The 12,516-nt window shown below is 48.2% G+C and overlaps 1 protein-coding gene across 2 annotated transcripts; it reads right to left on the reverse strand.

The window, feature by feature from the left end:
* Window positions 1-4,193: 4,193 nt before the first annotated feature.
* Window positions 4,194-12,238, reverse strand: ACP6 (acid phosphatase 6, lysophosphatidic). 2 transcript variants are annotated; one of them, XM_027663632.1, is made up of 10 exons: window positions 12,024-12,238; window positions 10,509-10,637; window positions 10,285-10,415; window positions 9,551-9,630; window positions 8,704-8,791; window positions 7,121-7,253; window positions 6,304-6,404; window positions 4,866-4,961; window positions 4,510-4,675; window positions 4,194-4,389 (listed from the first exon to the last, which is right to left on the reverse strand). In XM_027663632.1, exons 1-10 carry the CDS (start codon window positions 12,204-12,206, stop codon window positions 4,273-4,275), a joined length of 1,224 nt encoding a protein of 407 aa, XP_027519433.1. In that variant the 5' UTR covers window positions 12,207-12,238; the 3' UTR covers window positions 4,194-4,272. The 2 variants fall into 2 exon arrangements, with proteins under 2 accessions (XP_027519433.1, XP_027519432.1); XM_027663631.1 differs by having other exon boundaries at window positions 10,509-10,640.
* Window positions 12,239-12,516: the final 278 nt, after the last annotated feature.

Consider the following 12,516-nt stretch of genomic DNA (forward strand, 5'->3'; position numbering starts at 1 on the left):
CGGCGTGCCTGAAGCATGGGCTTGTCAAGATTTTAGAAGGAGCTGACAATGACACAGTAAGTGTTATTTCTGTAGAGTGGAATTACCTCTTCCTTAAGTGGTTGCACAGCTCCTTTTGAGGACCTTGCACGGGAATTGTCACAATGCAACCTTTTTAAGTGTTGCCACTCCTGCCACCACTCCTGACTGCTTTTAACCACGTTGAACAAAGCAAAGTTCTTGTAGAAGTAACGCAGAGGGTTTTGTTTGGTTGGTTGGTTTTTGTAACAGTCTTTCTCAGTGCCTCCTATGCCTGTTGAGGTATTTTGAATGGCAAAGGATTTGTGGTGGCTGTGACTTATTCTAGGAGAATTAGCATAGGGGATTCACTGTTTCAAAACCACTGGATAGTGAGGGGATACAATTTATAGATGCTTTGTCATTACAGTTCCTTCTGTGTCTGTCTGACTTATGATGCTGGCATTTGGTATCTCAATGAGATTTTTCCTACAGAAAATGCAGAAGGTGTGGATACTCTTGAGTCCACATAGGTGCACTTAACCTCGGTGATGTTGCCTGCTCTGCACCAGCAGATGGACAAGAGATGCTAACGTCAGTCTGTAGATGTAGACTGAACTTCATTGTTTTGCTTTGATTCTACTTCTTCCCTTTTTGCTTTGCAAATGAAAAAGCTTTCTAGCTGCCAGCCTTGCAGATTCACCTTAGGATCTGTAAGTCAGGCTCTGTTCTCTCCTGCTTATCAATAGTAACTTTGACTCAGCTCTGGTAGTCATGGTGCAGTTGAAGATGGAAAGTGGGGTTGCCATTTTTAGTTTTCTTCCCCTCCCCCTCCTCTCTTTTTTTTTTTTTTTTTAAACTTTCAAATCATCCTCCTCCACCTTTGTTTGAAAGAATGAAATAGACTTTATTCATACATGCTTGGCTGCTCTTCCTCTCTAGTAACATGGGAGGAAACAGTCTGCTGTTCAAATTATCTCATCCCAGATGGCTGCGCAGCCGGAGTGTGGAGAGACTTAAAAGGTAAACCCAGCAGATGGTGAACTTCTGAAACGCGAAGTAATGCGCCTGCTAAATCAAAAGTTTAAAATATTTGAAATCTGTTTGTTTTAAATTAGTAGACTTGCAGCCAGGTCATCTGTGAAACACACTGCCAGTTTTAAGCACCGTCCAAATAAACTTAGGCTTTGTATTTGTGTCATGGGCTAGCTTAATCTACCAAAGGAGATGACAAGCAGGTAGCCAGCCCTGTGAGAGTTTAGTCCTGACCTCCTAGTGGTGTCTAATGGGTCAAATTTCGGAAACAGACCAGTTCATGGGGATCTAATCTGCAGCACTCTTGGCTGGGATTCCAGTGCTGGTGGTGCTTCTGGGTACAGTACACGTGTCCTGACTCAGAGTAGATGTGGGGGTGCCCGACTCTTCCCGAGGGGTAAGTTGCAGTACAGCATTTTTTGTGCCAGACCGTTGGGACTACTGCAAATACAGGATATGCAGGGCTTAATTTTGTGGAGCTGCCTGTCTGCTATGCTGGTTTTCACTGGGATCACAGGAAAGGCTTCGTCTCGTTGGCGGTGCCCTTCTGCGCTCGTGATGGTGAATGCTTTCCTCGTGCAGGCTGCTGGCTGAAACCTGTTCCCTGCTGTGATCCTCCTCGAGGAGAAATGATCCGTGTTTGATACAGGCCTGTATTTAGCAGAGTGTACTTCACTGTGTCCATGGGTAGTAATTCTTAACCTAAAAATGGTTAATGATGCAGGAAAAAAAGCGATGCTTGTTTTTTTTTTTTCTGGGATACTGGGAAATAGTTGATTTCTGGGAATTTTTATTCCACGTTCTCAGAAATGCCTCAGCTTTTCCATGCCATGTTTGCAGTTCAGCACTTCCCACTCACCTGTGCCCTTTGGTATTAAAACTCTTCCACACTGTCCAACCAATCCTGTTCTGAAGTGATTATTTACTCTAGTTGTGGTCAGAAATAAATCCTCTTACATGCTGTGGGCCACAACTACCGTGGAATTGCTCAGTGGGATGGACCAATGCATGGCCCAACCACTCCCACACTGAGGGGAAGGGTAAGGCTGGAGCAGGGCAGAGAGGGCACTGCAGAAACTCTGTAACAGAGACAGTGATGAAGCAGCCTGTTCCCAGCAGTGCCTTCTTCCTAGCCACTGCCAGGGAGCTGGCGTGCTTTCCTGAGGTCTTCTGCTGTCACTGAAATGTATGTTACTCTGCCTAGAGTGATAGGAGTATTTTAACAGTGTGAATGCAGCGTCCTGTAACAATCTTACCTGCACTAGGACAACTGGCGATGCTGGGTGCTGTGGGTCTTGGCTGTGTTGCAGTTTTTGACCTGGTTGCTGGTCAGTTTTGCTGGGAGATGCTCCTAGTTATATTTTAACAGAAGGTGTGTGAATTCCCCCTTTGTTCACTGGTATGGCCAAAGCTTCTAGATGCCTTTTTCTAAGCAGTCCGTGCCTTAGAAATAACTTGCCATCATATTGCCTAATATCTTCATCACTGTTGTCCAAACACTTGAAACTGTGCATAAGGGAGAGCCCGATCAGAGCAGAACACACCGTTCTTAAAGCAAGGGTAGGGCCATTGATTTTTATTATGATGGCATTATGGTTTTAGGCTGTGTAAAAAAACTTGATGGAAAATAACAATGTTTTGTTTGCTTTTTTTGACAGCTTCTAATGGCAGCTCAGTGAGACCTCCAGCAATGTATTTAAGTATTCAAATTATTCTGTGCACTGTGCGTGGTGTCAACATGTAATTGTGGTGGGGGCAGGCTAATGAAAGAGTAGAGGTAAATTCAGCCCACGCTTCTCGGGGGAAAGGTGCTGTAGTGCCTCCAGTCACATATCTGTCAATGATTACATTAACATCACTGCAGTCTGCCTTCACTAAGTGGGAAGGGGTAACGCAGAACCAAAATTGCAGGGCCAATTTCAATCAGTGGTCCCCCTATTTTAGCCTTTACCTATGCCAAAGAAAGTAGGTCAGGATCCAAGTTTTATTTACTGATTGAAAAACTGAGATCTTTGTCAGTGATATTGATAAAGCCCCTAAATGGGGCTCATAAAAAAGAGGGAGAGTGACTTTTTTTACATGGGCAGATAGTGATAGGACAAGGGGGAACGGTTTTAAACTAAAAGAGGAGACATGTAAGCTAGATATTAGGAAGAATTCTTTACTATGGGGATGGTGAGGGACTGGAACAGGTTGCCCAGAGAAACTGTGTATGCCTCATCCCTGGAAGTGTTAAGGCCCTGCTGGATGGAGCTCTGGGCAATCTGATCTAGTGGATCAGATGGCAGGGTGGATCAGGTGGCACCCATGGCAGGGGTGTTGGAACTAGGTGATCTTTAAGATCCCTTCCAACCCAAACCATTTTATGATTTTGGCAACCTAGTGATCCCTAGTATTGCCTTACAGGAGAAAGTGTCATCATCTCAGCTAGAAGTACTTCTGCTGGCTATTCTGTTGTATTCCTCTTTCAGCAAGTGCAAAATAGATGCAATGCTGCCCAAAGCTGAATTCCCAGCTGAACTCCCCAGACTTCCTTGTTTAAAGCATATTAAGCAGAGTTCACCAAAGAGTGTGTGTTCTTGTATTTGGCCCACTGTGGTTGTTCTGCATGTGCACAGCAGAATTTCCATAATTACAGGAGTGCAGGGAGGAGGTTTGGAGGCCTGCTGTCCCATTGGAGATGTTTTTTGTGCACAAAAATGCCCTCAAGAAGATGGGGTGGCTCAGTGCTACACGATTTGCTTGGTTCATCTGTCTGCAGAGAGCAACCCTCCAACATGACCAAAAAAAAGGGAAAGGCACAATGGCTTCTGCAGTTTGGCAAACATAAAATCAATTGTTATGTCAAAGCTTTCAAGTCTGGTAGCACACAGCACGCTGGGCTTCATCCCACAGTCCCAGCATACAGGAAGAGGTATGTTTTCTCTCGTATTCCTGAAGCAGCAGGACAATTTGAAATGGTCTGTTGTGTCCCTTGCTGTTTCAGCCTCTCTGTGCTTTTGTGTGGCTACCTCAGAAGTGAACTTGAGCCATTCTGTCATGTGGCTTCTTTCATCTTGTTGCTAACAGTGTGAAGTGACACTGTGCCACCCTGTGTCTGGTAGGAAAAAGTCCCCTCGTCTAAAATGCCTCTGGAATAGGGAAGGCTGGCAAGATTATAAAGAAAATCAGTCAAAGATCGTGGCAATAAAATAATTTTAATTTAAAACAGCTTAATCATCAGTCAGTTTGCTGATTCCCCTATGTTTTGGAGCACAGGTTATTGTACTCCTGTGGACTGACCGAATACAGTGAAAGAGCTTTTAGAAATTCTTCAAGTGGGCAGAGACCTGCTTTACATCCTTTCACCACTTTCTCCTGCAAAAGCAAAGAGACAGAATCACGGATTTCGTGGGTTGCCAAAGCTGTTTTTTTTTTTTTTTTTTTTTTTTTTGGCTGCATGGTAAATCCAAAAGCCCAAGATCTTTACGATCTTACCTCTCCACGGTAAGACGTGCGAACGAACCACTCTTTGGACCGGCGGTGCTGGTACAGCTCCAGGGTCACATCTGCAGCATAAGGTGGCCACCTGCCATCAAAGGTGCCCAGTGCCAACAGCAGAGGTATAAGAGCAGAATCATGAGAAGCGTAGAGGATGAGCTTTCTGGAAAAAAAACCCAAAACCAAACACAGAATGTCTCAGCTGTGTTCCTCGATGGAGAGCCAGTAGCACTCGTGCTTTTTCTACCAGAGGAGCACTCATTCTCATTATCCCACACATTCAGTATCTTTCTGAACCAGGTTCATACTGACATCAAGTCAGAATTTATACCAGTTGGAGTTTTGCCCTGTACCTGGCCTTTTCAGATGGAGTCGAGGGATTTATTGCTGCTTTAATGTTCTTCTGTAAGGCACTGAGGAGGAGACCAACACTCATCTTGATAACTTCTCTAGAAAAGAAGCAGAAACAAATCTACTAGTTTTTAAGCTTTCAAACAATTGCATATGAACACCTGGGAACCTCTTTTCTATTATAAATTGATAACATGTGTGGAGTGTAGCTCCACAAACTGTTCAGGGCAATTAATGTGGTTAATTTTTAGGTCAGAGGTTGTGTAGTCACCACTGTAATGTGATTGCAGATTGGGAGGGGAGAGGTGTTAGCAAGCAGTATCACGAGGTGTGGCCCACACAAAGGGAAATCTAGAAGCTCATTGATTGTTTTCTACACTGTTTTGTTTCCCTGGTTGTGATTTTTGGATGCATGGGTTTCAGCTAGGGAAGATGACAGTAGCTGACTGCAAAACAGCAACTGAAGTGGCTGAGGTCTTTGTTGGGGAGGGGCAGGATTCAAGAAGGTGGTGGCTATCCATTATAATAATAATTCATAAATTAGTTTTTATCCTCGCACTGAACAAAGAGGTGATTTTTATACAACTTCTGGTGGGAAGAAACTCCCTCTACCGAAATGAGTATGTCAGTGGAAATGGAAGAGGAGCGGGACTGGCTCTCCTGGGTGTTGTGGGAATGGGGGGAATCAGTCTTTCAGTACCTGAGATCTCTAATACGTCTTAAAGAAAAGACTAAGGGCAACTACCCTACTAGAAAAGGCAGTGCTATACCATCACCTGATTGGAGCTGGTGAATGTGGCAGCTGCAAATGGATCTGAAAGGAAGATGACTGCTAGGCTGGCAACTCAGCCGACCTTTACGAACAACTGTGCAGGAGGCAATTAACTGCATGTAGCAGCACATTCTTTTGCAAGTAGTTACCTGTGTGCAGGGATTGGCATCACCTTTTCCGCTGGCACTAGCACTTCTCAGCCCAGCTGTGCAGGTACCACCCCTGGGATAAACTTCCCAAGTTGGAATTCACATTGTGCTTGTGCATCTGCAAGGGCTGTTGCAGCCTCGGGGCCTGGGCTGGAAGTATTTCCTCTTCTCTTCTGCTTTTGCCTTTGACACACAGGTTCACTTCAACACTGTGGCAACTGAGGCCTTCAACCTTGGTGGCTTAGCACTGCTCCTCAGAGACTATCAACAAAACAGCAGGTAAGGCCACATCTTGGCCTCCTCAGTGTGGACTCCTTTCCCCTAGCTCATGTTACTGACTGAAGGCACTGGACTTTACCGAAATGGCTGAGGCACAAACTTCATGAGGCGGGCAGGAGCCTCTGGTGGGGGAATGCAGCAGATTGGAAGGGGCTTCTGTCCGCTGCAGAAGCTGGTGTAGCACATCCACCCCTGGGTGAGACAACCCCCGAGGTTGGAGGCATGGGTGCAGGCAATTACCTTGAACTTTCTTCCAGAAAGAAGAGCATGGAGTCAACGGATCGGCGCTCAACCGTCTGCTGGAACTTCTTCAGCACTGGGGAGCTTGGCAGATTGTGCACCTGCAGGGAGAAGACACAGCACAGCCACAGGGTTTGACCCTTTCTGAACCCAGCCTGGAGACACGTGGGTGACTGCCCACAGAAAACTGCTGTTCGTGTTCCCACCATTTGCACTGTGGTATTCACTTGAGGATTTTTAGGATGGTTTTGGACATACAGCCTTGCTCTGTGCACCGAAAGGATGGATGTTTGATACACTGCTGTGTGAAGGGAGTGTAACACATTGGGCCACATTCAGCTGGCAGCCACATCAATTACCATTAGCCCCAGCAAAAAAGAGGTACTAAAGGGGGGTAAAAATATGCCCAGCTTCCTTCCAGTAGCAGAAGCAATCCGGCTCACGGGTACTGTGCTGGAACCAGGATTAGGAGGACTGTCAGGTGCTGAGTGCCAAAAAAGGGAAAGCACTTTGTAAATGGGGCAAGACAGGCCCAGCTGCTCTCTTAGCTCTATACTGCAGTTGAAAGAAATAGTGGATTTCCAGGTAAGAAAATAAATACTGGAGATGAGTCTTCATCCATCCTACAGCAAGGCTGACTCCACATGTTGCTTTTTAAAAAGGCCATGCTATTCCTATAAACTTTCTGGATTGCATAGAAAGGTACTGGGGTGGGTACCCTTTGCTATGCATGGGTGTTGGCACTCTGTGATTTCCTCCCTGTGCATGGTAAGGGGATGTTCTTCCTGTGACAGTGCAACAGAACTGCTTGGCTCACCTGCTCAGCAAAAATGTTATCGAGGAGGACAAAAAAATCCACAGACTCATCACCATCAATACCCATCATCTTCTTAATTTTTTTCAAGTCATCAGAGATACCTGGCTGATGCATAGCATCCTTACACTTCTGCCTGCAAGGGAATTAAGAAAACCAAAAACTTGTCACACCCCCAGGCTTCCTATCTTTTCTGTCAGGCTTTTCTGACCCAGCCCTGTGGAGTTGTCTCACATCAGTGAGGGGTAGAAGAGAAGCACTGCAGTATACTGAGGGACTCCTGATGTTGGGAGTCTGAGTTGCAGGAAGGACAGATAATGTATCTAGATGTCAAGGATCAGAGCTGGCTCTCTGCTCTCACAGAGGCAGGGGGAAAAATTAAAATGTGAACACCTCAGAAGTGGTTCCCATAAGCAAGGGCTGTGTATCAGTTAAGAGATCTGGTCATACTGGAACTGTACATGTCTGTGTCTTCAGGGAGCAGCCTTTAACTGCCTCATGAAAGAAGGAAGGGTAGAAGCTTTGAACTGATTGCTGTGTGGTGTGGGAAAAAGGGAACACCTAGATAATTCACTTGCAGCTTAAATTCACCTTTTGTTTTGGTAGAAGCCATTTGCATCTTTACGCTGTTTTAAATTGTATTTAAAAAAAATTTAGCTGAGAATACCCATGCTGGCTGTGTATTTCCTAGGCAGCCTGTAAGCTGAGGCAGTGCTTCTTACTGCAGCTCAAAAAGTCTACCTTGACATGGTCACCAAATGTGCTCAGTTAGTGGGCAGAGAGCAGAAGACCCTGCAGTTTACCCGCTTTTTGAACAGCTGATGTTACTCGAGGAGGCTGAATGTACTGGTTCTGTGGGCTGTCACCTCACCACTGCCTAGAACAGCCCTTTGCCCGCAGAGTCAAGCATTATATAGTGAGCTTTTGCAAGTGAATTCTGACAACTCCTGAATTTTGGACAAAAATATGGTAATGGATAATCCAGGCAAGCTGTAATGCATCTGCCTCTCTTGTTCAGTTTCCACCCCATGCCCAACCTGGCAGAGGCATTTTAGAGTACTTGACTCTGCAAACATGAGTGTTCTTTCTGTGTAGGATATTCCTTATTTTACTTCATTAGTCTTTGTTAAATGTATCAAGGCTGGGTATATTTCAGTTTCTTCAAGGTATAAATGTGACCGGAATGTTGAAATAACTCCCAAACCAGAAGCTGAATATAAAAAGGAGGCCCAATATGTTCACACTTGAAAGGCTTGTTGAGGAATGTAGATGACATTAATTCTGCCCTGCAGCAATGCCACAGACTAGCTGTACATTAGCTAGTAATGAGCGTTTGCTAGACACAGACTAAATTAAATTGGTCTTTCAAGAAAAAAAGTCTCTACTTTATTTTCTTCTGGTGCCACTGCTTGGTGTGTAACTCCGCTTTACCAAGTGTTTTATACAACTACCTAAGCGTTCCCAAAGAACTGTAAGTGGCAGGGGAAGAAATCGGGAAATGGGAAGAAAAAACGTGCTGTTTTAAATTACTGCTGCTGAAATGAGACAGAAGTGAAATCACACGGGGAGGTATTGCCGGCAATTACCTGGTCAGGCATTTCAGGCGCTGGCAGTTGTGCAGGTTGGGGTAGAGTATTTCAGAGCTGGCTTCATCAGTGACGATGACGACAGATCCTGTGGAATGAGGAGGAAGTTCCTGTGATCAGCAGTGCATCTGTGCATTTCTTTGGACCCCTTTAATCCCTTTCACAGCCCTCGTGCTCAAGTGCATTGTTGTCAACTAGCAATTTCCCCCCCCCAGGCATCACCTGCAACACAAGCCACTGTGCTGGTTTCTGTGAATTTGAATTTGACAGGGATGCCTGCTGTGAACCTCGCAAAGCTTTCTAATTGTGTGCTCGTTTTTCTTAGTGTTTGTAAGTGCCAAAAATTAAGTCTCTGTGTCATCAGGTGTGAGGAGCTCTGGCAAGTCACTTGGGCTTGTCTGCGGAACTGAATATGGAAGGAGCAGAGGTGAGATCTTCAAAATGCAGAGCGTATTTCTAGGGCATACAAGTAGTTACCAACTGTAAGATACAGGTGGAAGTTACTCCAGATACCGAACCTGTGAAGGATCTTGGCCAAGATACTCAGGTTTCTCTGAGAAACCGTTTTCAGATGTGCATCTCATGAACACTGGACCTAGAACTTTTTGCCCTCTTGATGCCCCAGCAGCTCTGAAACTGCAGCAGAAAAGACACACAAAGAGAGCAAGGAAGTGACAAGCTGGTGAAGAGCCCAAAGAGCCAGGAGAGCACGGGGAAGGGGGCTGAGTGCAAGGAACCGGGGAAGAAGTAACAACTAGGAGCCAGGGAGAGCTGGGGTGCGCAAGATGCGTGCATCTAGGGAGGACTGAGCAAAGAAAGGAAGGCACTGTTCAGAAGTCTCCCCAACCTTCTTTCTGCTGTTGGTACAGCCCAGCCAGCACGCACCGTGTGGACTCCAGGTTCCGGAAAATATTAGTGGAACGGATGCTGAAAGAGAGAAAGCAGTTTGTGAAGTGGCATCTTCTCCTTCCTGTCAGCGCGGCTGCAGCTGGGGAGGGCTGGCTGGAACTGAGGGTTCTGCTTCCACTGTGGCTTCGGAAACCCGTGGTGGGATTCATCTTTTGTCACTGTAGCTATCTTAAGTAGACACCTACATCTGAACTGCCCTTTAACTTCCCTTCAGAAATAGTGGAGATAACAAACGGGCACTTCTGTGGTGTAACTTTAATCTCATCCTAAGCCAGACACTCCCAGCATTAGTGATGTCAGCAACCAGGGGTTGCTTCATCTCCCTGAACTTCAGCTGTTTACAGTGAGTTCAACTGTGCTCCAGAAATGCCTGTTTCTCTTTTATTAACCATAAAGATGCATAAGACCACTGTCAATGGCTAAACCTGGATGAGATGAACCTGTCCCTGGCATCACTCTCAGCACTGCTGGGGAATTGGATGCTTTGTGTCACGAGAGAGTTTTAGTACCAGGCTCTAAACTACCAGGCTGAGCAAAGATGAAGGCCCAGGGGCCAGCCAGTCTGCTGTGGGGTGGAGAAGGGTATGCTAGTCAGAGAGTTTCCCTAGCACAGGGCTATTTGTTAGGAGAGAGGAAGCAAGAGAAGGCCAAGGAGGGAACTGAGAGACTCACAAGACCTCAGCAGGCTTAAATGTTGGTGAAAGAAAGTTGGCTTCTTCCACATAGCTTCTCCTCAGCCTTTCCCCCAGGGCATATGTCTGCTGCATGCCCAGTGTTGTCAGCTGTCCTGCAATGGCACCACCCTAAGAGCAAAGAACAGGAAGGGTCTCCAGTGGACTCATGAAACAAACAAGTCTAGAGAGGGAACACGAACCCACCGGGAAAGAGAGCCTCACCTTGAATGTGGTCTTTTTGTATTGCTCCTCAAGGGGTGAGTGAGGTTGAGGTCCTCCATTTAGGTTAGTCACCTTGTAATCAAACTTAGTCTTGGCAGGTACATCTATAAGAGTGGGATGCCATTCCACCTGCTTCAAAACAAACAAACAAGCAGTGCTTCAGCGGAAAACTTTCAAGAGCATTACACCAAGGGCTTTTAAGAGCGTTAAACCAATGCTGGAGTGTTATGCTGTGCTGCCTTGCCATAGAGATCTCTTCAGACAGCTCACAGAGAAATGAGAGCAGTGCTGCGCTCTGGATTTGCAGGCCTGATCTGCAGGAAGTGCAGTACTTGCTTTCCTCCCCTTACAGGAGAAAGATCTGTAGGAAATCACAATTGCTGCTCATTGTTGCACACTGAAAAGCTGCTGTAGCAAACTACCTGAACTAACACCTGCCAGCTCCTGAGGCTGCCTCAGTGGAGGCTGGGAGAGTCGTATCAGTTGTGGTAAAACCAAGGCAGGAGCCGCACATTTGCCAAGCACCATCTGGAAGGTGGCTGCTCAGCCCTGGAGCAAAGTCCATGGGCACTGCAGTACTGAGTGTTATCCCCACTGCTGCCCCATCCCTGCATCCTGCCCCTGAGGGCTCCCGGCAGCTGAAGCAGTTGTTCACAGAATCAGTTAGGTTGGAAAAGACCTCTGAGATCATTAAGTCCAACCTATGATCGAATACCACCACGGCAACTAGACCATTCCACTAAGTGCCACAACCAGTCTATCCTTAAGCACCTGCAGGGACCAGTCTGTTCAAATGTGTAATCACCCTTTCCATCAGGAAATTCCTCCTTATGTCCAACCCAGTCCTCCCCTGCCATAACTTGAGGCCATTTCCTCTTGTCCAAGTTGCCTGGGAGAAGAGCCCGACCCCACCTGGCTACAACCTCCTTTCAGAGAGATGGAGAAAGTTATCAGGTCACTCCTGAGCCTCCTTTTCTCCAGGTTAAACACCCCCAGCTCCCTCAGCTGCTCCTCACAGGACTCGTGCTCCAGACCCTTCCCCAGCTCCACTGCCCTTCTCTGGACACGCTCCAGCACCTCAGTGTCTTTCCTGGAGTGAGGGCCCAGAACTGGACACAGCGCTCGAGGTGCGGCCTCAGCAGTGCCGGGTACAGGGTGGCAAACACTGCCCTGATCCTGCTGGTCACACTGTTCCTGATACAGGCCAGGATGCCACTGGCCTTCTGGGCCCCCTGGGCACACTCTGGCTCATGTCCCGCTGCTGTGGACCAGCGCCCACAGGCCCTTCCCCGCTAGGCCGCTTCCCCAAGCCTGTCGGGATGCACGGGGGTCCACGCTCCCAAATCCCCGCGTTTCCCCCCCACGTTTACTCCGAGGGGAGCAAATTTATCGATTCCCCTCGGGAAGGGGAAAATAAAACCTAAAACCAGCGGGCTGCCATCAGGGAAGCAAAGGCAGCAGCTCCGCCGCGGGGCACCCACCGCCCGTCCCGCCCCGGTCCCGTGCCGTGCTCACCATCGCGGCCCCCGGCAGCGGCTGCAGCGGGGTGCGCGCCCCGTGCCGGAACACCACCTGCACCAGCCTCAGCTCCAGCTCCCGCCGCTCGCCGCCATCCCGGCCCGCCGCCGCCGCCGCCCGCCGCCGCTGCGCCCAGGCGGCCAGGCCGCCCAGCACGACCAGCCGCGACCCCCAGCCCATTGCGGCGCGGCCGGGGCGCGGGGGCCGGCGGGAAGGAAGCGAGGGTTCCCCCCGCGGGCTCCGGGGTGCTGAGGCGGCCCTGTCCGGACTGCGGCTCCCGGCGGGCGCCGCGCCGGGGAACCCCGGACGGGGCTGGGCGGGACCGGCGGCTCCCCCGCCCCGGGGCCGACCCGGCACCGGCACCGCCTCCGGTGGGGCAGCGCTGGCGCCCCGTGGAAGGTACGGGGCTTGTCACGTCTCCCCGTGTTTGGTTTTTTTTCCCTGTGGGATTCATAGAATCAGCTGGGTTGGAAAGGACCTTCGGGATCAT

This window comes from Corapipo altera, unplaced genomic scaffold, assembly GCF_003945725.1.
Source record: "Corapipo altera isolate COAL_440 unplaced genomic scaffold, ASM394572v1 165, whole genome shotgun sequence".
NCBI lineage: Eukaryota > Metazoa > Chordata > Aves > Passeriformes > Pipridae > Corapipo > Corapipo altera.